Source organism: Eschscholzia californica, unplaced genomic scaffold (genome assembly GCF_041429995.1).
Source record: "Eschscholzia californica isolate CP2 unplaced genomic scaffold, dmEscCali1.0.p SCAF_4, whole genome shotgun sequence".
Classification (NCBI taxonomy): domain Eukaryota; kingdom Viridiplantae; phylum Streptophyta; class Magnoliopsida; order Ranunculales; family Papaveraceae; genus Eschscholzia; species Eschscholzia californica.
Window position 1 is genome coordinate 55,442,871 of NW_028238461.1, and position 26,616 is coordinate 55,469,486.

The following is a 26,616-nucleotide window of genomic DNA, read 5'->3' on the forward strand; positions in this document are numbered from 1 at the left end:
TGACCTTTTCTGGGGGTTTTTATTTTATGAAATAACCTTTTTTGACCCTTAATTTTGCCCTGGCTTTCATCTTGCTCTTAATTTTGTCCTATTTTCATACTTAGTCCTTGACTTTGACTCCTAAATTTATTTTCATATTGCTTTTTTAAACTATCCCACGCTAACTCAAATTCTTATAATTCAAAGATACTTATTGCGAGTATACTTATAATTCAAAGATACTTATTGGTAAGTAAGGTGTACAGAAGGTCTTAGATGAAATTTATCTATAAGCACGAAACCACAATTGAGTATTATAAGCTTAGTGTAAGTAATTACATTTAGCTTACACCTTTGTCCCCAACATTTTTAGCAGGCATCACACCTGATCTTACAGCTCAACCAAAAATTGCAGTTCCATCTCTTGTATTACGTTATGTAGATCATCCAATAGGGTGTAAATTTGATAACTTTCTCGAGAGCAAAGATACACACACAAAAAAAAAACTTAAATAAAAGGGGTGGATCTCTTTGTTTTTAGGAGATCCACCCCAACTGCTTTAAAATAGGGACTGGGAGCCCAACTCCAGGGCTCTCCAATGGGATTCCAATTATAGGAGCTGGGGTTCAAATATTTGGATTTAGGAGTCCAACCCCTATACATTAGGCTTGCTCTAAGGTGAGTTCTGTTCTCCCTTGCTTAGGGCCTCTCATAGGCCATGCTCAAATCATTCAAATGGTTGATGAGTGTGAATATGTAGAAATAATGTTCGGAAAGAAGGAATAAGAATAATTTTTTTTTATCAAGGCAAAGAAATATGGAAATAAACAAGACACAAGGAGATGGCCCAAGGAAGGAATTGCTTGAAACCCAGTTTATTCCAAGTAAAAGTAGTTTCTATAATTATTCAAACTTTTCACTTTTCCTTTTTCAAAATGTTTGTTCATCTACTAAGCTGTGAACCAAATTCAAATTAAGGGAATCAATTTCAAATTCAAATGGGAATTACTTGAGTCATTCCAAGGATTTTCGATGAATTAACGCCACAATTTTGATTTTCCATCTTAAATCATTTATTTAAAAAAAAGGACGAGGTTGAAATATGTAGCCAGTACGAGTCCATATCAACTACTTATTCAACTTTATAATAATACTATACTGAAAAATAAACATTTCTCAATTCGAATAGAGACTTCTACAACTACGACCACCCTACCTAAATTCGATTTAAACACTCTTCTTTAAATTTGTTCTTTCATAGAGAAATTTCAAAAGAAAAAACAAGCAAACAAACTAAACAAAATAGAATCGTAAACTCCCTTCATGGTTTGAGTTTGAATGAAGACATCCGAAAGTTAAAGGCATTACTAAAACAAGTCATAAAGAAAAGCTAAAACTAAATAGAATAACTAAAGGGACTTCTTCCAATAAGTATGCAATTTTTTTTTTCATATCAAGTGTTTCTCCAACTTTTTCTTGACCTATAAAACATTGGTTTCTTCACTATTCTTCATCCATCTAAGTTAAGTAGCTAAGTATTCATCATTCACCAACTATGGCTGGTCCAATCTCTGGCACCACTACACCAAGAACCCAACCGGGGCGGTCACCCATAATAAGATGCATAGCCATTACTTTATTAGCTCTAGTAATCCTCATTGGTCTCGTCGTTCTCATAACTTGGCTAGCAATAAGGCCGAAAAAGTTAGTTTACACAATCGAATCAGGCAAAGTCGACAAATTCGATTTACATTATAATCACCTCAATGCTACTCTTGGTTTCGTCGTTAAAGCTTACAATCCTAACAAAAAGGTATCAGTATATTATGATTCCATCGATGTTTCAGTGTCATACGATGATGAACCCATCGCTTTCCAAGCTATTCAGCCCTTTTTTCAGCCTCATAGAAATGTGACATTGTTAGAAGTAAAGCCCATGGGCCAATCTATACCATTACCAGGGTCTGTTTCTAAGGATCTTAGGCTTGAAAAAGCAGCAGGAGAGATCCAAATGGAGGTGAGAGTGAAAGCAAGAATTAGGTTTAAGGTTGGGAGATGGAAATCATCACATTATACATTAAGAGCAAAATGTTCTCGTGTTGATGTGCATTTGTCTTCAACCAAACAATTTCACCCTACTGAGTGTGATGTGGATATTTAAGTCATTTTGTGAGTTTTTATATTTCTTATATTGGGTTTGATTTTGAGTTTTTTCTCTTTTACTTGGTGTGATTATTGCTTGAATTATCATTTATTCTTTTCTAATTTTTTTTTGTTGCTAAGTTGGGTTTTATGTAATTTCTAAAGAATTGGAGTGTATATTTGTATTTTTTTTTTAATATGGTTCAATTATTCATCTTTATCTTACACCAAATCAGCGACAAATTGAACGAAAACATAAAATTCACGTTGAAAGTGAAAACTTAGATAAATTTAAACTGGTTCATTTTGTGGTCCAGTTGTAATTGCCCATTTAGTGGGTTGAAAATGATGGATTACTTAGTGTTTTTGATCTGCTAAACCTAATCAAACCCCAAGTTATCTTTTTTTACTAAATTAAGAATATTTTACTTTGAAGTTAAGCTCATTGCATAATTATTCTTCAATTCATAGTGGATCTTCATGGACTATGGTTGTCAACACCAATACACCATTTAATTATAAACTCACAAAAGTACAATTTAAGAAATTAAGTTGCATTTTAAGAAATTAAGTTGTAGTATTATTTCTAAACATAAAAAATAAGCATGTCATTGGTAATAAAGATGAAATATACCCCCACTCAATAATATCACTATTAAAGTCCATTTCCCCTGTTTAATCCAATTCATACTTTTCTCTGTTCTCTATTGGTTTTCATTATTCTCAACATGAAGATCACTTCACTTCTCTTCATCTTCTTGTTTTCTTTCATCCTCTCTTCACAAACACAAGCATGCCATGAAATAGACAGAGCTGCTCTTCTTGATTTCAAGGCTAAAATCGTCGACGATCCTTTCGGTCGTTTAAAAACATGGAATCAATCCATTGATTGTTGTAATTGGGAAGGTATTGCTTGTGATTCAATGGGTAGAGTTATCGAACTTTCTCGTTCGGGAATGGTTAGTGATCCAGCACCTCTTGATACATTCATGAATGGTACTTTATCTCCATTTCTTGGAAACCTTTCGTCTCTTCGAGTTCTTGATCTTCAAAGAGTTAGGAATTTGAAAGGATTAATTCCATTAGAACTTGGAAAATTATCAAACCTTACTATTCTTATTCTTTCAGGCAATCAATTCACTGGTTCAATTCCTATAACTCTTAAAAATCTTAAAAAACTACAAGACCTTTCCTTGAGTGATAATAAGCTCTCGGGTTCGATTCCATTTTCGCTTTTCGAATCTTTAACTTCACTTTCTTTCTTATTTTTATATGAAAATAATCTCTCTGGTGGTATTCCATCAACAATTGGAAAATTGGTTTCTTTGACTAGACTTGAGTTAAATTCAAATAATCTTACTGGTTCTATTCCAACCTCAATCAGTTTCCTCAAGAATCTAACTACTTTAGACCTTTCGAAGAACAACATTTCAGGGTTCATTCCAGACACCATTGGGGAGTTAAAGAAGTTAGATGTTCTTGATCTTAGTCAAAATAATCTCTCTGGTTCTATTCCTAATTCAATTTCTAATCTGCTTCATCTTAGGATATGTTCCTTGTATAGTAATAAGATAACTGGTAATTTACCGACGTCGTTTGGAAATCTTGATAAGCTCGAAAGACTGTCATTGAATGATAATAAGTTAACGGGAGAGTTGCCATCTAGTACTATTGCTAAACTTAGAAGTGTATACATTTTCGACTTATCAAACAACAACATTTCGGATAAAATTCCAGCAAGTTTTGGTGAGCTTAAGAATCTTGAATATCTTGTTCTTTCAGGAAATCAGTTTTCTAGTCCAATTCCTTCACAGTTAATCAAAGCGGAACGTTTACGAGTACTGGACTTGTCGTTTAACCCATTGGGTCTTGTTAGTATACCACAATGGTTATCGAAAATCAATCTTATGAGACTTGGTTTAGCTAATACGGGTATTATAGGCGAGCTACCATCATGGTTATCATCATGGTCTGTATCTGACCTTGATTTATCGAGTAACAAGTTAAGTGGAGAGTTACCTCGTTGGATCGGAAACATGACTAGTCTCTATTCGTTGAATTTATCTAACAATAGTTTTCATTCTGCAATTCCAAATGAGTTTAAGAAACTCTCCAGGATGGCTACTCTCGATCTCCATTCAAACAACTTCACAGGATCAATTGAAGTTATATTTTCAACGGGTGAGTATTCTTCTATCGATCTCTCTCACAATCAGTTCTCTGGTCCTATAGATGAAAATATTGGAACTCAAGATTCAATGAGGTACATTCGAAAACTAGTACTATCTTATAATCCTTTAGGAGGATCAATCCCAAGTTCATTAGGGAATATAATTCAACTCGAGACTTTGGAGCTTAAAAATAACGGGTTATTGGGGAAGATACCGACAGAGCTTGGCAACGCAAAGTGGCTTAAGTCGATTGTGTTATCGGAAAACAATCTCACTGGTGATATACCTCCTGAAGTAATAAACTTGCAGATACTCAACGAATTTGATGTTTCAATGAACCAATTGAGTGGGAAGATACCTACTCACAAGGCAAATTTTACTGCATGTTCTTTTATGGGTAACCCTGGCCTTTGTGGGAATCCACTTCCTCCTTGTAGAAGCTAGTTAATGAATATTTATACTTGTTATAAAGAATTTGGTGATTTTGCTTTTGTGTTTGATTTTTGGTGAAACTAGTTCTATAGGTGTTTTTCTTCCCTCACTGTCTGAATCTGAATGTCTAACTCAAATGGACCCAAAATCACCCCACCGAGACGAGACAGCCATACAAAGTCAGAAAAAATAAACATTCTGAAATCTGACTTAGAGAAAAGCAATCATTTCCATAGCTATACTTAGAGAGATTACATTGTTGTCATTCTATAAGATAATAAGATTCCTAGAAACATAATCACAACTTCACAAGATGATATAATCATACAATTTTCGACCTATTTTTTGTACAAGCGGCCTTTGCAACGCTAAAATTTTTTTTAGATACCCTCAAATGCTGGTGCACGTAAATAATTTCTCATTTCTTGAATAATAATGAAATCTAAAAGTTGTGAGTTACTAATTATATAACTGGGAGTGGAATATGCTACCTGAAACTGTAAAAACGAACGAGTGCCTGGAATTCAGGAGAACCATCTCTTTTCGGTCTTGACAAGTTTTAACTTCATCACAAGCTCTTCTCTCTCAGCTTCTACCTCGGCGAATCTGAGACTCATGTGGAAGTAGCGTTCACGAAGGTCTTTTAACTCCGCCTCGAGTAGTGATGTGTTCCTTATGGTCATACCTTCGGATATTGACCTCATTGGTGCTCTGGCATGGCCGTTTTGGCTTTCTTTCGACATCCTGCTCAAGATCATATGCGTTAGCTTTCTGTATATCATTCTTTAGTTACTCAAAAACCAAACCAAGCTAACAAGAACCGTATAAGTTGAAGGAAATCCAAAGTGGGGTTTAGGAGTAGTTTGATTTCCACTTACTGCATATGTGTTCCTTTATACAATTCATTTGCTTCCAATGCCTCGGTAAGTTCGTTCTCAAGCAACTGAATCTTTGAAACAAGATCAACTCCTCCTAGAACTTTAGGCATCTCATTGTGATCGCGATACTTGTTACCGCCTTGTTCCTAAGATAAAGCACATGGCGAAGTTTCATGTACAAGAAAATACCATCTTGCTAGAGAAAGATTCTTAGAACCATTTTCCTAGTGTATATAGGAATTAGGAAGACAGATAAAAACATACCTCTGAGAAATTTGATTCGTCCTGGTGAATACTAACTTCAGTGTCAGAATCAAATCCTAGGGAACTACTAGAACTGCTTCCCCGCTGTTTGTATTGCTTCTTCAATTTCAGTTCCTCTTCAAGGTCTCGAGCTCTCTTCAAGAACTCATTTTTCTCCTCCTCAATGCTTTGAACTTTCCGCTGCAATTGGCTATTTGCTCTCTTAATTTTGTTTAGTTCGTGTTTCAGCTCGGTATCTTGAGCACATAATGCGTCTTTTGCAGTTAGATCACCTTCCAACCGTAGAAGCTTCTCTTCTAAGGCCACTTTGCTTAGTCTGCAATCATCTAAGTCAGACAAAGAGTTCTGCATACTAGATAGTTTCTCGGCAAACGAGTTTCTTTCTCCCTTCATTTCTTCAAAATCTTCGGATAATGACTGCAATGATGTTTCCACTTTAGTCTTTTCAAACTTGATCTGATTGAGAGAGCTCTTAAGAGAGGACATTTCATCCTGAAGATATCCTATTTTCTGTAATTGAACTTTCAAGCAGGCGAATTCTTCTACTTGTTGCTGCCTTTCATACTCAGAAACTGAAAGTTTTAGCTCGAGCCCGTTAACTGTGGTTCTAAGAATCTCTTCACTACATTTGACTTTATTCAGCAAAATTCGCAGCTTTTCTCGGTCAGCGATCAGCAGTTCCTGATTATTTTTCGAAGTAGAAAGCTCACTGATCAGCTCTTGCACCTTAGTTTGAGAATCTAGTTGCAACTTACGTAATTCTGTTTCAGAGGATATGGATTTCACTTGAGCTTCTCGAATAGCACTTTCCAGTTTTGCTTTATCCACGCGTAAACAGGAAACTTCAATAGCTGCAGACGAGGCTACTCTATCTCTTTCATCATGAGTTGAACTCGAACCGATCTGCTCGGTGAGGGAAACTACCTCCCTCTGAAGGTTCTCAACTTCAACTTCCTTCGCCAAAAACCTTTGATATAATAAGTTCTCTTCCAGAATAAGCTTCTCTTCATTTTCCTTATTTTCATGAAAAAGAGCGTCTAATTCCGACTTTAGGAAATTCTCTTTTGAAGCGACATCTTCCTGTATCGAACAATACGCTACCTCTAAAAGCTGAACTTTCTCGAGGCATTCTGAGTAAATTTTCCGAGATTCTCTCAATTCAGCCTCCAATTTCGTACGACATTCGTGCAATTCAAGATTTCCCTTCCTCAATTCTCTATTCAATGTCTGGTTGATACTACATTCTTCAATGAGACTTTCAGTCATTGTTTGTAGTTTCGGATTTGCTTTCTTCAAATATTCACACTCTTCTTGCGCTTCTAACCACTTCTTTTGCATGTCTTGTATTCTCTGCTTCAGTTCCACCCTTTGCATTTCCTTCTCAGCTTCCAATCTTCGAATCTCAGTCCTAAGATCTTTGGCAAGAGATTTTGAGTTCTCTAGCTCTAATCTACTTGATTCCTTTTCATTTGTGAAATACCTCAGTTGAGCTTCTAATCCACAAACGCGGTCCGATAATTGTACATTCTCTTCCTCTAGCTCAGACAAATTAAGCTCCAAATCATGCTTCCCGCTTTCTAGCTCTAAAGCGTTCTTTTCGAGAATCTTATTAGAAGAAATATGGGAGTCCAAAGTGGTTTGAAGCACCCTCATATCGTTTCTTACTTCATCTAAACATTTAGAGGTCAAACAACTTTCCCTTGAAACAATCTCCAAGCTTTCCTCAAGCTGATTCTTTCCATTTCGAAGATTAGATATCTGAGTTTCTAACTCGTATTGGACACGTCTTAGAGCCTCAGTCTCCTCTTCTTTCAACGACAGAGTTGTTTGAAGTTCCTCTATCTTAGACATCTTTGTCACCAGTTCCATCTTCAGATTGCTATCTTCTACTGTTGGAAGATGAAGATTATTGTCTCTCAAGCTACATTTTTCTGGCTCCTTCCGAGATTTGGCAACACTGACTCCTTCTAAAACTCGCCGCGTTTCAGCTTTTGCTTGATCCTGGAAAGTTTGCAACTGAATCTCCAGAGCGGAACACTTGTTCTGTAGATCTATCAGTTGGAATTTTAAGTTGTTGTCAGTAACTCCATTGACTTGAGCTTCCTTCCTCTTCAGTTCCTCTTCGAGATGATATATTTGTGACCGAAGTAACTCAACTTCATACGCCGAGGTTCGGGGGGATGTACTTGTCTGAAGCTCACAGATTGAAGAATCAGAAGAATTGCCTCCTGACTGGATATCTTTTCTTGAGTCCTTGAGTTTAAATAAAAGCTCCAGGTTTTCATCTGTAAGTTCGTTGCAGTCTTTCTCTAGCTCCTGCACTTTTTCTTTCAAGCTTTGAATCTCACCGATCTGATCAACATTGGTAAAACGCATTTCTTGTGAACTTAGAGCATTTCGGAAAACAGATAGCTTGGCTTCTAATTTAGTGATATGTTCATCTTTCATGGATAGCTTGGACTTCCATTCTGCTTCAATATCTGAGAGACTTTCCTTCCTGAAGTTTCGCTCAAGCTCAAGTTCCTTATTTTTATCTTCCAAGGTTTCTTCGAGAAACTTCACAGTTTCTTGTAGTTCTTTATGTGATTCCTGCAATTCTTGTAGTCGTTGAGCTATGTTTGAAGTGTCCTCCACTACTATCATCTCACCGTTTCCAATCACCTCGTCATCGGGCTTTACTTTGAGTTTATTCAATTCGGATTTCTGCTCCTCTATCGTCTCTTCGAGCTCCTGAAGAATGGAAACAAGCTCGAGATTTGATTCTTGGGTTTGCTGCAGTTGTTGGGCCAAATCAGTATTGGATTCTCTCTGAAACTTCATTTCTGCTTCCAATTCCTTCTGAATACATGTTACACCTTCCGATTGAGAGATTGTTTTCTCTGTGGCCATTTCTTTCATCCTCAATTTTTCTATCAATAGTTTCAGTTGTTCGTTCTCCTTCTTCAAGCCATCACATTCAGCGTTTGAAGCTGAAAGCTCAAAATCCAAATTCTCACGGTTTCTCGACTGGTCTTCAAGCTCCTTCTTCATTTTTTGTACATCGAGCATTACCTTCCGAGCTTTTCTCTCCCACGTCCTAGCTTCTGCACGGAGCTCGTCAATTGTGTCTTCTGCAGCTTCAAGAAGGTCTTTAGTAGAAACATCATCCCTCAATGACAATATCTTATGATTGCTGCCCAATCCTTGAAATATTGAATTAAACGATAAGTGATTTGATCGAGGAAGATGATCAACAAAACCAGTGCCATGAATCGCATTTCTTGGAGGACCAAATGATTCTTGTGCTTCAATCACATTTTCCCAATTCAAGTTATTCATTGGAGAAAAATTTATCCCGTCTATAGAACCTGTTGCTGAGTCAAAGCTATTGCGTGACCCTGACGCTGAAAAACTCGTATTCTGCGGAAACAAGAGACAAACAGTTGATTAGTTTACATTTGAGAGGCCAAGGCTCAAAGGTAGCAGATGGTTATGGGGAGGAAAGATAAGCTTACCCTACTCTCGGTTTCCCCAAGCTGCAAATTGTTGGCAATAAGATTACTAGAAAGAGATTCGATACTTTTGGTATAAGTGCTACCAGATGCATCTGACTTGTTCTCCATATCATCGTATTCCTCGTTCATATGCTCGACATCATAAGATCTTCTGAAAGTTGTGCAGTAATCTAGTTAGAATTATGGTTTGCAAATGTACGTAGAAAACGACTTCCACTCTATGAAAATGCAAACCTGATATTAGTCCTAGGAGTGAGGCATTGAAGTTCAAACTGCAAATCAGAAACATTCGTGTCATTGATGGAGTAGTAGCGTAGAATTATGGGTTATGAAGTCAGGAACCGTACGAGATAATAGAAACAACGACTTATCATAGTTCTTCAATATAAGTGATGTATTGGAGGAGCTACGTGTGAAATGCAATTGGATTTTATAAGAAGAATTGAGACGACTTACTTGAATAGTTGTTCCATGATTGCAGTTCTTCAATGGCAGTAGAATAGGAACATAAGCCTCGGAACTTGCGTAGTCGACTAGGTTAATGATTGTCTCTCCTAGGATCCCAGACCTGGATGATCCCTACAAGATAAGAAGTAATAAGAAACTTAATAAGTTCAACTGAAAATTGATTGATTATAACAATCAAACAAACTGGTAAGAGAATAAAGATGGAACTAGTTTTTATTTATTTATTAACAAATGGCTAATACCGTTGAAATGACAATCTTGAGGAGACTCTGTTCAAGCTCCTTTGAACCATCATCATCATATTGAGTGAGCCAAATGGACTCCGATGATAAAGTTTCCGTCCATTGACATTTACCGTTCCTGACTAATGCTTTGATTGACTTGGCCACTGTTTTCCCAGTGTTGGTAGATACCAAAGACACAATAAGCTTGTCCCATCCTTTTGGAACCTATTATTAGAGACAAAAGTAACCAAAAAACTAAGAAATCTATCAAAGAAGTAGATATTAACTAGTTTAGGAGGAAGTAGTATGAAGGGGTAAAATAAAAAATGTGTTGATTAAATAGGGGGGGTGGGAATGTCTATCTGATTTTCATCTGAGAGGGGTCAGATAATGTCCTTGGACTCTTCCATTCAGAACCAACCATCAAGAATGAGATAAATCATCAGACAGACAGACTTGTGTGAGAATAGGAGAAAGGGTACTGTAGCAGTCTAGCTAGTGATAAGGAGGAATATACTAACTAGTAACAGGTATGTACTAGGAGGGGGGGAGGAATTGATTTTGAGTTCACTAAACTTATTAACATGAACAGTGACCCCCCTAATGATCAGTTTCTCTGACTGAGCAAGGTAGGTGGTAGTATTTTTAATGAGGAGAAACCAATTAAGCTGCATAATTTCTCATCATAATATACCCAATTTAACAAAAAAAAAAAAAAAAACTAATTAATCCAGTCATTAAACTTGACTAATAGAAAAAAAAAAAGAGTAATCAACACACACACACGCACACCTGAAGAGCAATGAAGTGTGAGAAGTTGAAATGAATCCTTTCCTCCTTCCCTGGCCCTGATCCTGACCCTGAGTTGTTGTGTCTATGCAATCTCATCAACATTTTCTTCCTTCACTTTTTTACTTCAACAGATTTTCCAACACCACCACCACCACCTTAGAGTTGTAGATAGATAGAGAGATGTTAGCTAGGCCAGGCTAGGCTAATAAGTAGAGAAAGAGAGAGAGAGAGAGAGAATAATATAGTGAGTGGGGAAAGAAGATGAAGGTAGTTAGTTGTTTGTTTGGACTTTGGAGTTTGGATATAACATAAGCAACCAAATTCATTCTTCACTCATTTTGTTTTGTTTATAAACAAACAAACAAACAAACAAACAAACGGAGTTTTAAACACGCAACCGATACTAGTAGATTGGGTATAGGGGGAAGTGGATCAGTTTATTACCCACTTCACCAAAATCAACCGTGCCCCCCCTCCTTAACCTTCCCACTCCCTCCCGTTCACCATAACACCCACGCCCCACTAACCTAAAAATCCTCCCCTCCAACTTCTTCACCCATCCTTATATCCCTGCCCTGCCCTGCCCTGCCCTGCCCTGCCCTGCCCTGCCATGCCCCTGGGTAAATAAACAAACAGAGTGGTTCAACCGCTATCATCATCTCCATTTCTTCAATGCTCTTCTCTAAACTACTGCCCTCGAGAGGTATAATATTATTAGTATTATTTATTACTACTCCTTTTAACAGAGAAGACTTTCTGGTACCTATTATTGGTGTTTACTTTGACTTTCTGGTCTAATTCTATCTTTCCTTTTCTCTTAAAAAAAAAAAAAAAAAACCCCCTTTCTTCTCAATTTCCCTCCCTACCTTAATTTTCTACACAAAACAAAACAGAATAAGAATGTTTGTATACTACAGTATATACTAGTAGTAGTCATCATTGACTCTTTTTTTTTTTTTTTTTGTTAAGGAGTCATCATTGACTCAGGGAGTCAATAATCAACTTTTACAAACCCACTCCATACTCAACACTTTTTTTATTTTGCCTTTCGACTGAGAGTTCAAACGTCCCCTAATAGGCACCATTAACCTCTCCAACTGGTCAATACCTAGGGATTATTATTGTCTCCCACTAGTTAACTCCATATATTGAGTATCTTTCCAACTAACTAGAACCAATCTGAAATCATTTACGAATTAATCTGGTCTATTATTGTGTACACATCAAGGTAAACCTGATGATAAATATTTCCAATGTTAACACTACTTTGTTTTTTTTTAAACATTAGATTGTTTTTTTTTCTAAACATTAGATTAAAAGATAAAATTATAAAAGTAAAAATAAATTATTAATTTCACTTTCTAATAATGAATCGAAGTCTTTTGAAATCTTCATTTTGTCTCTTTTTTTGAAAGAACGACACACAAATGGTAATCCTAAGAAAACACGAAGAAATCTAGAGGTAAGGATTTAGAAGAAAAAGTTAGACTAAACAAAAACATGGAGGAATTTATATCTTTTACGTGGTTGTTGAGATGTGCACAGTTTCCATCGATCGTATAACTGATATTTCTTTTTTCTACCCAAGTAAATTTAACCGGTCCGCAAATATCTTGACTAATCATCTATAAGATCTTTGAATTTAGCCTTTCTAAATGGGAGAAGCAATCTCAAGAAAATTTGAAATAAAATAATCACTTCACATGACCTAATAAAATAGTTTTTGTTAGTAGTAAACTAGTATATTTCTAAGTAACATTGGGACAAATAATTAATTTTGTTGTAATTTCATTTAATTTTTTTTTATTCAATGCAAGTATCAAAATCTGCAATCCACAGAAATTGTACCATAGATACCGGCTAAAATCATTTCCACTATAAATGATGAAATGGACAACAAGGGAATGAATGGACGACATTAAATTGAACTATTCTTACACCGCCTTCACACCCTTTCAAGGAATCTTTTTATTGGGCATCTTGATTACTGTGGTCAGGTACCTTCCAGTCCTTCCCCATGTGCTGCTCTATGTCCACCACCAACCACCACCACCACCGTCACCTGTATCAGAAGAATCTTGAGCTAGAGCTCCTCCGCAACTGCAAATTCAAAGAAGCCATTGATGATTTGTTCCCTAAAATGCTTGAACAACTCAATGTTCTTCTCATTGTATCACAACAATTACAACCATTACCCATTACTTGTCTCTCTGATACTACCACTACTTCACTATCTGAATCGTCTACTACCATCACACTCACTTTCTCTGGAGTTTCTCTGTTTTGTTGTTCTTCATCACCATGATCTAATTGATTATTGTTAATGCTACTAGTGCTAGTACCAATCAAACAAGCATTGTCAATATTCTTGTCAATATTACTATCAGAATCATTAGGGGAGGAGGAGGAGATTACTACAAATAACTTGGTGGATCGACAAATTGGGCATGAGGAATGAGAAAAAAACCAAGTATTAATACAGTCTTGATGAAAATAATGTTGACAATATGGTATCATTTTCAAAATATCTGTTTCTTCAAATTCACCCAAACAAATCACACATTCAGTAGTTGATTTCTGCTCTTCTCCCTGCTTTGATTTTTCAATTGATAAGTAAGATAAGAGTGGAAGTGATTTGATTGTTATTTGATCAAGACCATCAGATGAAGATTCACCACCGGGAGTAGTTATTACAGGAACTGATGATGATGAAGTTTGATTAAGTGGGTTTCTTCGACGAGGAGTACGAGAGAGATTTTGGTGGAGAGAATTGAAATGGGTATTGAAGCAACGAAGGTAAATAGAGAAGAAACCCATGAAGAAGATAGCAGATAAAAGTACTAATATAGTTAATGCCATTGATGAATCGAAACTATGAGAAGAAGTAAAGGGTTTTAGATTATTATTTGAAGAGGAAGTTGTTGTTGTACCTGGCCCCATTAATGAAGATGAACTACCATTAGAGTTGAATGGTTTGTCAGAGAAAGTGGTGGGCATTGGGAGGAAGTGGACGGTGGTACCTACCTGAATTTGGTCATCTTGCAGTACTTTCCGGTGTTTGAGTTTCATTTCTGGCTCTTGCTTCAGATTCTATTGAGATAGGGAGAGTAGAGAGAGAGAGAGAGAGAGAGAGAGGGGGAGGAAAATGGTAAGGTTTGGAGAGGAAGAGAATAGGAGGAGGATAGTGTTAAAAAACCACGTGGTAGTATTTGTCAAGTAACAGTGAGAAGGTTGGCAGTTTGCCTGACAACACTTGTCAGGTGAAAATGACTAAAGGCTCCCTACAAATCTGCAAAAGGCGCCCCTAGCTCCCCCTCCTTCTCTCATTCTTGCCTCATTTCTTCTCTTTCTCTTCTTTTTTTTGTCCCATGTTTTCTTGTTCAAAATAGTTTTTGATAATATTTTTTCTTCTTCTTCGTGACTTCTCTTCTCCCTCCCATTTCTTTTTCTTCTTCCATGACTTCTAGTCCGATTTAGCACCTCCCACTCTAGGTAGGACTCTTTTTTCTCTCTAACCCAGTGACTGACACTATATATCATAGTTGACAGGTTATATGAAGAAAAATGAAATGAAATAGAAGAAGAAAGAAGAACTAAAAATAAAACAAAAATTTGAGTGGGCCCCGACTCGAACTGCTATGAGAATCAAAGCAAGGTTTTGAACTAGTTCGAGTCAGAAGACTTGTTTTGGCTCTCGGACTGGTCAGTCGGATTAAGGCCCCTATAGATGTCAAAGGTGAAACGAGATTAGCTAGAGTCAATTCCTTTTCTAGGGCGCGAACAACAATTTCGAGGGCGTTTTGGCAGCTCCCTAACTTACTTTCCTTTTCTTGGCATACGCTTTGGTCAAACAAAAAAATTTAGCCTTTAAAAAATCGGAGCAACAAAATTCTTTCTTCTTCATTTCCTCCTACCTTCGACCACCACCAACCACCACCGCCTCTCACTCCTCATTCCTCTCTCTCTCTCTCTCTCTCTCTCTCTCTCTCTCTCTCTATCTGTTCTAAACGAAAGAGATAGTCCGAGATAGTCTCTTAGTCGGAAACTCTGGTTAGAGGGATTCCCCCAAACCAGATAACAACCACCTGGTAATAGATAACACTTCATATAGATAAAGATAGTACTAATAGATATTAGGAAATAAAGTTTAGGTCTCTAATTTTCCTCAAATGACTCTTATATTGAATCATTTCCCCACATAAATGCAGTGTAAGTTAGGTATGACTAAAAAGTAACTAAAAAAATTGAAGCAAAGAGGAAAAGCAAAGTGGACTAAGAAACTCCCACACTAGCAAACATGATAAAGAACTGTCAGAGAAATTCTATGGCTCAAATTGATATTGAACCTCAAACTCTGTATAAAGTTAATAACTTCCCAACTATCTTTTTCGTAGGTCCAATACAAAGACATACTAAAGGCACGTTTTCCATGAAGTTTTAGAGAAAGTAACAACACCTTAAGCATCATTTTCAACCATAGTTTCAAGATAAATGATGTTTCAGTCATGATATAATAAGATTTCATGTAGTTTTACATATTACGCAACAGAAAAAAATCAACAAGAAAACTACTGAAAGATAAAGAGAAACAAATCGATCAATATTATTAGTTATTTGGTTGTGATGCAATACAATAGTACAACTAAATCTAATACATGCATAAATAAAATGTACAAGGACTTACCGAGAAGAAATCGGTTGAATTTTTCAGCCGACTTTGTCATCTACAAACCCTGCAATTTACAAGGACCTAATTGAAGTTAGAGTTTTCATTTTTATGATACTAAAATCATAAGCGCTAATGTCTTGCTTAATATGGGCAAGGAAGGAAGAGCCCTCCGTCCGACTGGTAAGACACCAGAGGGATAGTCGAAATTACAGTTGCAAGTCTAGAACGATCATATGGCGGGTCAACAAAACTGCATTCCCTGACATAAGGTCACAGTTGATTTTGGAATTGTGGATTCGTTTGAATGGTGGGTGTGCAGATTTACGTGGCTATAGATGTATTCTGTTTGGTAAAAGATGGGACGATATCTTACTTTTTCTAGTACCGAAAGTAGCTAGGACTAACAGTGATGCCTAAAGATTTGATCATGAACAAGCTCACACTCCCCTAGCTGTAGAAAAGTTTCCATTACCACAATTGATTCCATCGTGGTAAACTAATCATCGAGACTTTCAGCCCCCCTCCCCCCCCCCCCCCCCCCCCCCACACCACACACACAACACTATACATAATGATTGCAGAATACATGTTTGCACAAGTTAAGAACCAATCCAAGAAATGGGATCTGCAAAGTCACCGAGAGCCAACCAAATCAGGTCACAAACATGGGTCTCTCTGTTTGTGAATCTTTTGCCATTTTGTCCTCGAAACGAAATAGAAAAGACACAAACCTAAAATGATCATTTGCTTCATTGAGAATAGACAATTCGAAATCAAATCTTTCGGTCAGAAATTCTTCCATAAATATAGTAGAAAATAAGAAGTCATTTGAGAGAAGAAACTATATGAAACTTTTCAACAAGTTAATATCGACAACTAGTATAAAAGATCGTCACAGAGGGTATGAGGAGAAACCTGACTTGGTCGGGTTGGTATCATGTATTGGTCTGAATAGCTTGAAAGCAAGCTCCATAATCAACTTCTTACGAAGAGATGAAAGTGAAACCACAACCCTCAATCAGCGTCCCCTACCCTAAATTAGATTGTATGATCAAATAAAAGAATAGAAATCTACCAATTAAATTTGAAGAGTTGAGATGTTGTTGTATTATGAAGTACAAAACCAGTAATAGGACTGATCCTGACAATTCCAAAAGAAAGTAAACAATTTATTTAAGGGTTCATTCAACAAGCTAATGCAAAATATTGACTCTGAAGTGTTTGAAGTAAAGTTGGTTTAGATTAAAGCCAAGGTGGATTAGAACAAATTGACCCTTCATTACCACTATCTAATTTCAAGAAAATAAGCAGAAAGAAAGGTGGGGGAATAATAACTACCTACCATTCAAAGAGGGCTTTCAAGAAAGAAATAGGGTTTCATAAGTAAGCCAGTTCCAGCCGATCCATGACCCATTGCTGCTGCTGCTCATTTTGTTAGAGTAAGAAGAAGAGTGAATGATTTCTAATGTTGGATTTGGTGAATGGGGGTAGTGAAGATGAGTTGTGGGGAGGAATGGGTGGTTAGGGTTTGTGAGATTAGAGAGAGGTTGGGGTTAGGAAATTGTTAAGTACTACTTGTAACCCCTAGTTGAGAAGCTCTTCTCCTTTCATATATCTTTATAAACAGAAGCCATGATTGATGATGATGATTCATGAATGAGAAAGGAGCGCCGGCTAGTTCAACAAAAAAAAAAAAAGAGAAAGGAGCGCCGGAAGCTGGAAATTTTGGAACGCTTTTACAATTGGGCTCGTGAGTTCGTGCTCCTTTCATTCGCCCCCATGACGGCCTGACCGGCTCACCCTCGTGCGCCAACAAATTTTTTTTTTTTGAGAGCGTGCCCCAACAATTGGGTTCTTACGAGTCGGCACCCTCTCCCAAAGAGATTTTAAAGGTATTTAACTCTCATGAAATTTTCAGAGGAGAGAAATAATTATGATCATCCACGTAACAATTCGATTTAATCGCTTATGAATGAAAATTTGTTTCGCTTGATTTCAAAAAAAAAAACAAAGAGGTTTTAAAGACGATTACTCCAACATAAATTTCTTAATCAAACAGAAGACGAAACAAAATAAACAAGTAAGAGGATATTCTTCATGAAAAGAAGCCATGGGAACAAGACTAACTAATTTTTCTACACTTTTAATTACATCCTATATTAAAAAATCATGCCTAACTAATGGACCTATAAAATGTCAATTAATCAAGTACTCTAATTTTGTACGACAACGTATATATGACATATTTAATATGAAATACATACCTATATAGAAAATTAAATATATATCTTCAATTCAACTTTCTCAACTCAAGAAAATTCTTCTTTTTTGGCTCACAAGAAGACACATACTCAAGAAAAGATCTGAAATCTGTATCTTTATACCGCTTTGGATTCTCCTCGTCAATAAGTCTCGGTGATGGTTGAATTACATTTTCCATAGGCATACTGTGTAATGAAGCGACAGATACTCGTGTTCGTGAAGAATTCACAACCACTCTGTGTAACACACTCTTGTATCTTCCGTTGCTAAATATCTAATAACCACGTCACAAAAGATTAATTAGCGTCATTATACTTTTTGACTAATATTAATTAGCGTCATTATATTCGTTGCTACTAATTTAGTAGACTGTCTACTAAAGCTCGAGCTATTGCCTACTCGTGGTTCATCTCCTGGTTGATACAATATCGTCCATGGACTAGACTTAGAGCGTCATATGTCACGATAAAATACGAATAAATTTCAATTAATTACATATTACCTCAAGATGATCACCAACATTTACAACAATAGAATTATGGAGCGGTTTAACGGCTACCCATTTCCCTTGATACTGAATTTGAAGGCCCTGAGCATTATCTTGAAGAAGTAATGTGAGAAAACCATAATCCGAATGAGGAGGCATACCCAGAGTTAAATCGGGTTCGGGGCATTTAGGGTAACAGTTGATTACCATTAGCTGGCTTCCATCTTCCAATTGTTTTAATACATCATCATCATCTTCTTCTTCATTGTTTCCCACTAACCCTAGACTCTCCAAAATAGCTTCCATGAGCTTTATGAACAACATTCTTGTTTGTCTTGTGTGAGAAATCATTGTTGATCTGTTTAAATTATGAACTCTTTTATCAATACTATTGATGTAATATTATATATTAATAGACAAGAATGCACAAGTAATCCACTTTAATTAGTAGGTAAGATGTGATACATAAACATTTTGTGATTACTTTTTGCCGCCCTTCACCACATTTTAATTGTAGAAGTTTGCTTTTTATCACATCTATATGAAACATAATTCATAAGAATCACGACCGATAAACTCCAAATATAGTGATATGTTTGTATATTTACAATTTTTACGTGCTAGAAGTGTGAATGAGGGTTTGTGTAGGCATGTTAAATCGATAGGTTCAGTCTAATCTATCAGTCGTACTTATTCTCATGAGCAGAGTGTACATGTATGAAAACATCAATATTTATACGTTTATGTGATAAAAGAAGGATTTTTAATAAGAAAAAGAGATCTTACAGTGCCGAAATTCTAAGTGCAAATAAAAGTCGCTCTACTAGTTGGTTGATTATGTGAGAGATGTATATGTACAAACGTACCAACTGTTGTTCTCTGGTTATTAATCGATAAGTCGATTTCTCTCTGTCTTGGCTTGATTTAGACAGAGTTTCCTTTCTCTAACTTATAGAGAGATAAACTAGTAAGGAATAATGATTAATCAATATTCCTTCTTTCGGGCTAACCGAGATAGGTGTTAATGTAGTCGAGGCAAGAATAAATTCTCTTTCCTTAAGACATTTTACACCCCCGTAACAGTACCAAACGTTAGGGTGAATGCCTTCGGGATACAACGACTAACCTTTCAGAATTTTAAGATGGTACTTCTATATTCTGAAAGCGGACGAACCTTTGTCAGTATTATGAGCTCTTTGACTAATGCGGATGATCTTCTAGATGCTTCGGAAATTCAGATTTCACTCGAGACTTCTTTCTTCCTTTTCCAGATATTCTAGTCTATCCAGAACCTCTAGAAAATACTTCTTTAATTAGATATTCTAGGCTAACCAGAACCTCTAATTGTTAGAAGGGAAGAGAAGAAGAGAATGAATTGAATTGATGTTCTAGACGACCTATGAAGAACTTCTTTCTTCCTTTTCTAGATATTCTAGTCTATCCAGAACCTCTAGAAAATACTTCTTTAATTAGATATTCTAGGCTAACCAGAACCTCTAATTGTTAGAAGGGAAGAGAAGAAGAGAAGAGAATGAATTGATTGAAAATTGGAGTGGATTTGGTTGGTTTATATAGGAGTTGAATGGATGCATAGTGTCTGTTGGGTTAAAAGACATATCTGTTCGGAATTAGGGACCAAACAGGAAGTATAACTGATTGTTGAAGTCGGTTATAATCTGGGACGTCGGATCTGGGTGAAAATCTCGGGTGGAACGCCCACCGTCAGATCAATACCGAAATGTGCCCACAGATTTGGATGCGCGTGGTATTCGCTCAAACGACCCCTGATCTAACTTGTCCCGTTTGACGTTTCAGACCCTGACTTAACCGTTTTTTCACCCAAACTTCAAACTCGAATTTCTCATTCATCCGGAATCGGATTCGAGTAATTCTTTGCTCTAAATTTAAGAGCTCGACGAGACGAACGCAATGGCGCGTTCGGTTTCTGAGTTTGACGAGTCGGGTCGAGCCAAAATTGGCTCCGATTCCAACAATCCCCCACATGAATGAAAATTCGAGGTTTACTATATACAAACATACTATACTGACATACTGACACTAAAAGAGCTTATATGCGGAACTTCGCTGCATCGGAAGAAGGTAGTCTTTCGACTTTGAACCTTTCCTAGTGAATAACTACAAGGTCTACAAGGACGGCAGTGAACTTATCGTCTTGAACTGAGTCCTGGAAATTGTAAACCTGAATAGCTATCACACAGCTAATCCCTTACCGACTTAGGTTCTCGGTTGTGTTCATTTCGGCCCTGAACAATCCCGAATTCATGTGTGCTTTAGAGAAGTCGGCCTAAACGACCTTCCCACGGAACCGGCATCAATTCACACACATATAGGTTATCCGTAATAAGGTATCCTGCTATACCTCACGTTAGAATCAAGTTCTAAGTTTTCGGATTCATTAAAAGCTTAATGCTTAGCCTCTCAATGCAGGTAACACTGTTGTCATCCTAGGAATGGGTAAGAGATAGAAATCTCTTACAGTGTTACTGTCGAGTCAGGATATAGCTTCAGTTGCCCTTTGAACCTAGATCGTGGGATCTCCAGTCATCTAGGTAGGGTTTCACCATGCCTTTACTCATTTACTTTAGGCGTTTTTGCCATATTCCCCTTGATGATGCAATTTCAACTCTCTTGTTCACCCTTGTTCTTTACGGATCCGCCAGGTAACTTAGGATTGAGCATAATTTTAATTTATGCATTCCTTGAGAGCAATTGCTTTACGGTGCTAGTCTATTTATTTTGAATTCTCTAGACTTACCGTATTAGTGCCTACGCAACAACTACTTATGTTTATTGCGTGCACTGGCTTCAATCACAAACAAATATCCTCCAGGAAGTTCACCTACTTCCTTTGCTTTCTCCAAAACAATGTATCCATCAAGGCCTTTAGGATTACATTGTTGATCCAGCTATGCACGTCTGCCTCTGAGGATTTTGTGATATCGTAGCCCTTAGTGGTTTGTCATATCCACTGTTTTGTATCTGGGATTCGAGTGTTGTCCACATATCTTCGTTTTCTTTTATGATATGTACAACCAATTAATACGAGTCTGCTCAGATACCTAAGAACTATTTGTTACTATGATAACTCTTTCTTGAATTTGTTCAAATTCAAGTATTTATGCTTATCGTGGTTTTTGAGTGGTTATTCTACCATTCTCTGTCTAACCATGCACTTTAGATTATCAATCATGAGTAACGATTCAATCTGGAAAAGCATCGAATCATATCTTCTTTAAACACTTTCTTGTTCCTAACTAGTATTGTCTGTTCTTTTGAACAGATGATTCACGGTTGAATCTCGTTACTTAGTTTAGGAGGAGAAGTTCTTTCAATTTGTGTTTTTCCAGATTTGTTGAGTGAATTGGACATTCACGTCATTACTTATATTCACACACTTGATTTCCGACTCTTGTCACAACTTAGTGAATATAACCATAGTTCTTAACTCAATGAAACCTTATTGACCAAACACTCTTATTGGTTAAATCTGGTTTCCGAGGTACTTTATAATTTCCCTCTTTTCACGTCATTATGACGTTATATCTTCAGGAGAATTTGCAGTTCTATATGCCATTTTATTTCTTTATAATTGGCTTTTCGGTTCCTTCTCGGGTCCCCCCCACATTTTAAGAGTATTTTCTCTTATTCGTCAACTTGGGTGGAATCTAATACTATTCCATATAGGGTACCGTTCAGATATGTAATAATATCTGCCCCCACAGTTCTAGGGTAACCATTGGATTCTCCTCTTTAACAACACTATTTCCGTACACAATTTCTTTAGTGTAGTGTGTTTAGTTTTGTTCTATAACATGATGATTTATGATCATTAGAACCTTGAGATATAGTACAAGGTGAGTTCCTCTTTTAACTCTTTCTTAAGTTATATGTCGTAATCATATATACTCGTTTGATAGACTATGATCATCAAAGTTATCATTCATTATTTTGTCCTTTATCGTCTCTTGATTTCGTTCATACTCTTGAATTGAAAATCTTACCAAGACCCTTGAATTTACTATTCGAGTCACGTCTAGACCGAATGATGTAATATTCAACTTTACGTCTTATCAACCTTAATTCTCTTGTATATCCAAGAAGATTAGGTTGCCATGAGGATTTATAAGGACTATTCTGTAATGATACAAAACTAGGGACCTCCTTACAAAGACTTTAAGGATTTATTTATAATAACTCCTGATCTTGAGATCTTTCAGCCAAGGTCCTTCCATTTAACATATCTGAGGATTCCTTGTAATTCTTAGACAGGCCTAAGGACCTTCTAGAGAATTATTTACCGCCTGAATATGTTATACGAAATAACTTACTTTCTCGAAGACAAGTTTGATTTCAGAATTTTGCATTCTTCGTCAACCTTGTATTCGAGAATGTTTCACGGAATCTTCATTACCTCAGACCGATGATTTCTTTCGAACAGTTCATCGTTTCGTAACTATTTGTAATATTCTGTCGTTGACCTTGTCTAACCGTTTTAGGTTTTGACATTTGTCTTGACATACTTTTCCGCTAACTTATGCGGTTGTCATCTTCAATTCGTCATCGAATTGAATTTTTAGGATCATGTATTCATCATTGATCGCTCTCTGTATTCTCGATAGACGGTTTCACACCCAGTATTTATGTCGATACTTGGTGGTCAAGATGTCGCTTAGTTTTTCGATGTCTCTGTTATCGAGAAGATATTTTAAGAGTCATTAACTAAGTCAACATTTATGGTCACCATGGGTTGAACCTTATTTATGTTCATGGCTAGTAATAGATTTTAGTGAAATACTTCACAAAATCCATCGAGATTAGATTGATCATCGATTTTTTAATCTCCACTGATCGAGTTTTATCCCTTCTAATGTTCTGTGCTTTCATTCTACCAAAAGAGTCGCCGTTTGATGAACTATGCCATTCTTGGCGTATATCTCGGCGAAAAGGAGATTCATACTCTCCATCTTAGTCGTTTCTTAAAGCCTCAATCTTTTTACAAAGTTGAGTTTCTACTTTGATTTTATAAAGCTCGAACTTTTCGACTGCTTCATCCTTACACTTTAGTAGAAACAAGTGGAGTCATTGATGAATTACCTTTTTCCACCTTATGTTTGAACCGTTCTTAGGTTATAGGGTTCATTGTGAATTAAGTCTAAAGACTTTGAACAACGTTTTAGTCATTTTGACTATGCACATGTTTGACATGTACGTCTTGAGTAAATTTCGAGTTTCGGAATTTAACTCCAAGCTCATTAATTTCTTTAATGACTTATTATTCACATGTCCTAATCTTTCGTGACAAATATTGGAGGACTCAATAATATATGCATAATTATTAATTTTATTAATAATAGGTGCCTTCGGCATTACATGGGTAACATTTATTTGAAATAACCCCCCACATAAGTGGCCCTTTCCAATATACATCATTTTCTTCAATGTGATGACGATATCTGACAGAAAGATTAGTCTGAACCCGTTCTCACTTAAAAGGGAACCAGAAATCAAGTTCTTTTGATTTTCTGGAGCATGGAGTACATCGGTCAAAGTCACCTCTATTTCGGAAGTGAATTTTAACACGATCTTTCCCCTTCCTTTGACTTGGGAGGTCGAGCCGTTTTCCTTGAATAAGGTCTCTCCTTCGGCTACCTCTGTATAGGAAGAAAATAGGCTTTTGTCACTACAAACGTGATGATTTATCTTAGAATCGACCCACCATCTCTGGTTGTTAACCAGGTTATCTTCATGTGCCTCTGCACAGAGGTTCATTTTATGAAGTATATCAAACGCCTTTTCGAATTCAGTAATCATTAGACGGTGATTCCGATTTTCGGTGTCTTTTGCTAATGAAGCTTGATTATCGGCTTTTTCCCCTTGACTGTCATATGTGGAGCGACAATCTTTGGCTAGGTGGCCTCGCTTTCTACATTTGTAGCATTCGACAGGCCTTTGCCTTTTCCTTGACTTGCCTCTGTTTTGAGATGGACGTTTCCGCTTCAGAGCGAAGTCAGTTCCCTTGAACATCTCTGGGTTTTCCACGTATGTGGTGTTAGGCTGAAGAACCCGTAGGGTTGTTCTTGTTCTTGCCATTTTTTTTTTTTTTTTTTTTTCTGAAACACACAGAAAATAATCCAGATCAAAATCTTATAACCAGAGAAATAATTGTTATATAAAATGTCTTAAGATTGTTGTTCTCTGGTTATTAATCGATAAGTCGATTTCTCTCTGTCTTGGCTTGATTTAGACAGAGTTTCCTTTCTCTAACTTATAGAGAGATAAACTAGTAAGGAATAATGATTAATCAATATTCCTTCTTTCGGGCTAACCGAGATAGGTGTTAATGTAGTCGAGGCAAGAATAAATTCTCTTTCCTTAAGACATTTTACACCCCCGTAACAGTACCAAACGTTAGGGTGAATGCCTTCGGGATACAACGACTAACCTTTCAGAATTTTAAGATGGTACTTCTATATTCTGAAAGCGGACGAACCTTTGTCAGTATTATGAGCTCTTTGACTAATGCGGATGATCTTCTAGATGCTTCGGAAATTCAGATTTCACTCGAGACTTCTTTCTTCCTTTTCCAGATATTCTAGTCTATCCAGAACCTCTAGAAAATACTTCTTTAATTAGATATTCTAGGCTAACCAGAACCTCTAATTGTTAGAAGGGAAGAGAAGAAGAGAATGAATTGAATTGATGTTCTAGACGACCTATGAAGAACTTCTTTCTTCCTTTTCTAGATATTCTAGTCTATCCAGAACCTCTAGAAAATACTTCTTTAATTAGATATTCTAGGCTAACCAGAACCTCTAATTGTTAGAAGGGAAGAGAAGAAGAGAAGAGAATGAATTGATTGAAAATTGGAGTGGATTTGGTTGGTTTATATAGGAGTTGAATGGATGCATAGTGTCTGTTGGGTTAAAAGACATATCTGTTCGGAATTAGGGACCAAACAGGAAGTATAACTGATTGTTGAAGTCGGTTATAATCTGGGACGTCGGATCTGGGTGAAAATCTCGGGTGGAACGCCCACCGTCAGATCAATACCGAAATGTGCCCACAGATTTGGATGCGCGTGGTATTCGCTCAAACGACCCCTGATCTAACTTGTCCCGTTTGACGTTTCAGACCCTGACTTAACCGTTTTTTCACCCAAACTTCAAACTCGAATTTCTCATTCATCCGGAATCGGATTCGAGTAATTCTTTGCTCTAAATTTAAGAGCTCGACGAGACGAACGCAATGGCGCGTTCGGTTTCTGAGTTTGACGAGTCGGGTCGAGCCAAAATTGGCTCCGATTCCAACACCAACATCTCTGCTATTTAGAGACAAAGAAAAAAAGTTCATATCCTATCGTAGTGATGTTAATTACCTGAATTGAGGAGGAGAAGAAGGCCAATGAGGAAGAACATCTGATAAAGGATGATTGCAAGTAAGCTTCAAGAAGTCTCTCCAACAGAAAACACCATCTTTATTTTGATTAAAACTGGTTCCATATCTAACCGGTTCTCTCATATCAGCTGACATATACTTCTTCTTCTCCTCGAAAGGAAGTTCGAAAAACTGTCTACTCACATCAATTGTATTACATAAAATATCATGAGGAATGCCATGGTTTATTACCTGCATCAAATATGACATATAGTATCAATTAGTCCCATTTTCTTCACCTTTCATTAATGTTCTCAAATTAAAAACTACAAACCTGAAAAAACCCATATTTTTCACAGGCTTCATTGAGTAATTTAAGAACATGAGGTCTTTCAGAACCAAGCAATTGAGCGAAATCGATTACTGGTAACTTAAGATCATCATCATGATCTAGATTGGTTGTGCTAGGTTTTGGTTCTGTACCAGCAGGTCTGTCTAGAAGAGGCAATATATACTTGTTAGGAACTTTTGTGATGTTAGTATTATTGCTGCATAAATGAACTACTCCTTTCTGGTATTCAAGCTCTGCCTGGTCTGGTTCTTCTTTGGTCTCCAATGTATAGTTCATTGCTAGAGAAAGAGAGAGAGAGAGAGTCAACAAAAACCCAAGCAAGCAAGTTGAAGAGGAAGAAAGTGTAGTTAAGGTTTAGGAAGATGGGAACTTGGTTAGTTATGGTAGTTTCTAATTTGGGTGGGGTTTTTATAGGGACATGGTGGGCATAGGAAAAAAGAGATTCAAGATTTGGCAAGGTCAAGGTGGAATGAATAGGGATCGGTTGATATTCAATAGTTTTAGACACAAAAAGTCTAGTCAAATGACTATCTCTCAATTAAGTTAGGCCCCACATTTGGAAAATGTAAGAAGCATATGAAATTTCTTAATGTGCCTAGAGAATAC

At 36.8% G+C, this 26,616-nt stretch overlaps 5 protein-coding genes across 10 annotated transcripts; 2 read left to right on the forward strand and 3 right to left on the reverse strand.

Moving 5' to 3' along the window:
* Positions 1 to 1,462: 1,462 nt before the first annotated feature.
* Positions 1,463 to 2,336, forward strand: LOC147546452 (uncharacterized protein At1g08160-like). Its single transcript, XM_086633070.1, has one exon. The coding sequence runs from the start codon at positions 1,536 to 1,538 to the stop codon at positions 2,139 to 2,141; it is 606 nt and encodes a 201-aa protein (XP_086489196.1). The 5' UTR covers positions 1,463 to 1,535; the 3' UTR covers positions 2,142 to 2,336.
* Positions 2,337 to 2,847: 511 nt separating this feature from the next.
* Positions 2,848 to 4,791, forward strand: LOC147546453 (uncharacterized). Its single transcript, XM_086633071.1, has one exon. The coding sequence runs from the start codon at positions 2,851 to 2,853 to the stop codon at positions 4,735 to 4,737; it is 1,887 nt and encodes a 628-aa protein (XP_086489197.1). The 5' UTR covers positions 2,848 to 2,850; the 3' UTR covers positions 4,738 to 4,791.
* Positions 4,792 to 4,935: 144 nt separating this feature from the next.
* On the reverse strand, positions 4,936 to 17,393 carry LOC147546454 (uncharacterized). 6 transcript variants are annotated; one of them, XM_086633072.1, is made up of 11 exons: positions 16,857 to 17,298; positions 16,430 to 16,547; positions 15,530 to 15,578; positions 10,846 to 11,000; positions 10,072 to 10,278; positions 9,818 to 9,940; positions 9,596 to 9,633; positions 9,362 to 9,512; positions 5,868 to 9,266; positions 5,604 to 5,749; positions 4,936 to 5,469 (listed from the first exon to the last, which is right to left on the reverse strand). In XM_086633072.1, the coding sequence occupies exons 4-11, from the start codon at positions 10,945 to 10,947 to the stop codon at positions 5,250 to 5,252; spliced, it is 4,386 nt and encodes a 1,461-aa protein (XP_086489198.1). In that variant the 5' UTR covers positions 10,948 to 11,000; positions 15,530 to 15,578; positions 16,430 to 16,547; positions 16,857 to 17,298; the 3' UTR covers positions 4,936 to 5,249. The 6 variants fall into 6 exon arrangements, with proteins under 6 accessions (XP_086489198.1, XP_086489199.1, XP_086489200.1 ...); XM_086633073.1 differs by having other exon boundaries at positions 15,530 to 15,595; XM_086633074.1 differs by lacking the exon at positions 16,430 to 16,547 and having other exon boundaries at positions 16,857 to 17,393.
* On the reverse strand, positions 12,621 to 14,529 carry LOC147546455 (uncharacterized). Its single transcript, XM_086633080.1, has one exon. The coding sequence runs from the start codon at positions 13,912 to 13,914 to the stop codon at positions 12,913 to 12,915; it is 1,002 nt and encodes a 333-aa protein (XP_086489206.1). The 5' UTR covers positions 13,915 to 14,529; the 3' UTR covers positions 12,621 to 12,912.
* Positions 17,363 to 26,392, reverse strand: LOC147546456 (putative 2-oxoglutarate-dependent dioxygenase SLC1). The gene is made up of 4 exons (XM_086633079.1): positions 25,993 to 26,392; positions 25,660 to 25,910; positions 18,279 to 18,621; positions 17,363 to 18,050 (listed from the first exon to the last, which is right to left on the reverse strand). The coding sequence occupies exons 1-4, from the start codon at positions 26,284 to 26,286 to the stop codon at positions 17,805 to 17,807; spliced, it is 1,134 nt and encodes a 377-aa protein (XP_086489205.1). The 5' UTR covers positions 26,287 to 26,392; the 3' UTR covers positions 17,363 to 17,804.
* Positions 26,393 to 26,616: the final 224 nt, after the last annotated feature.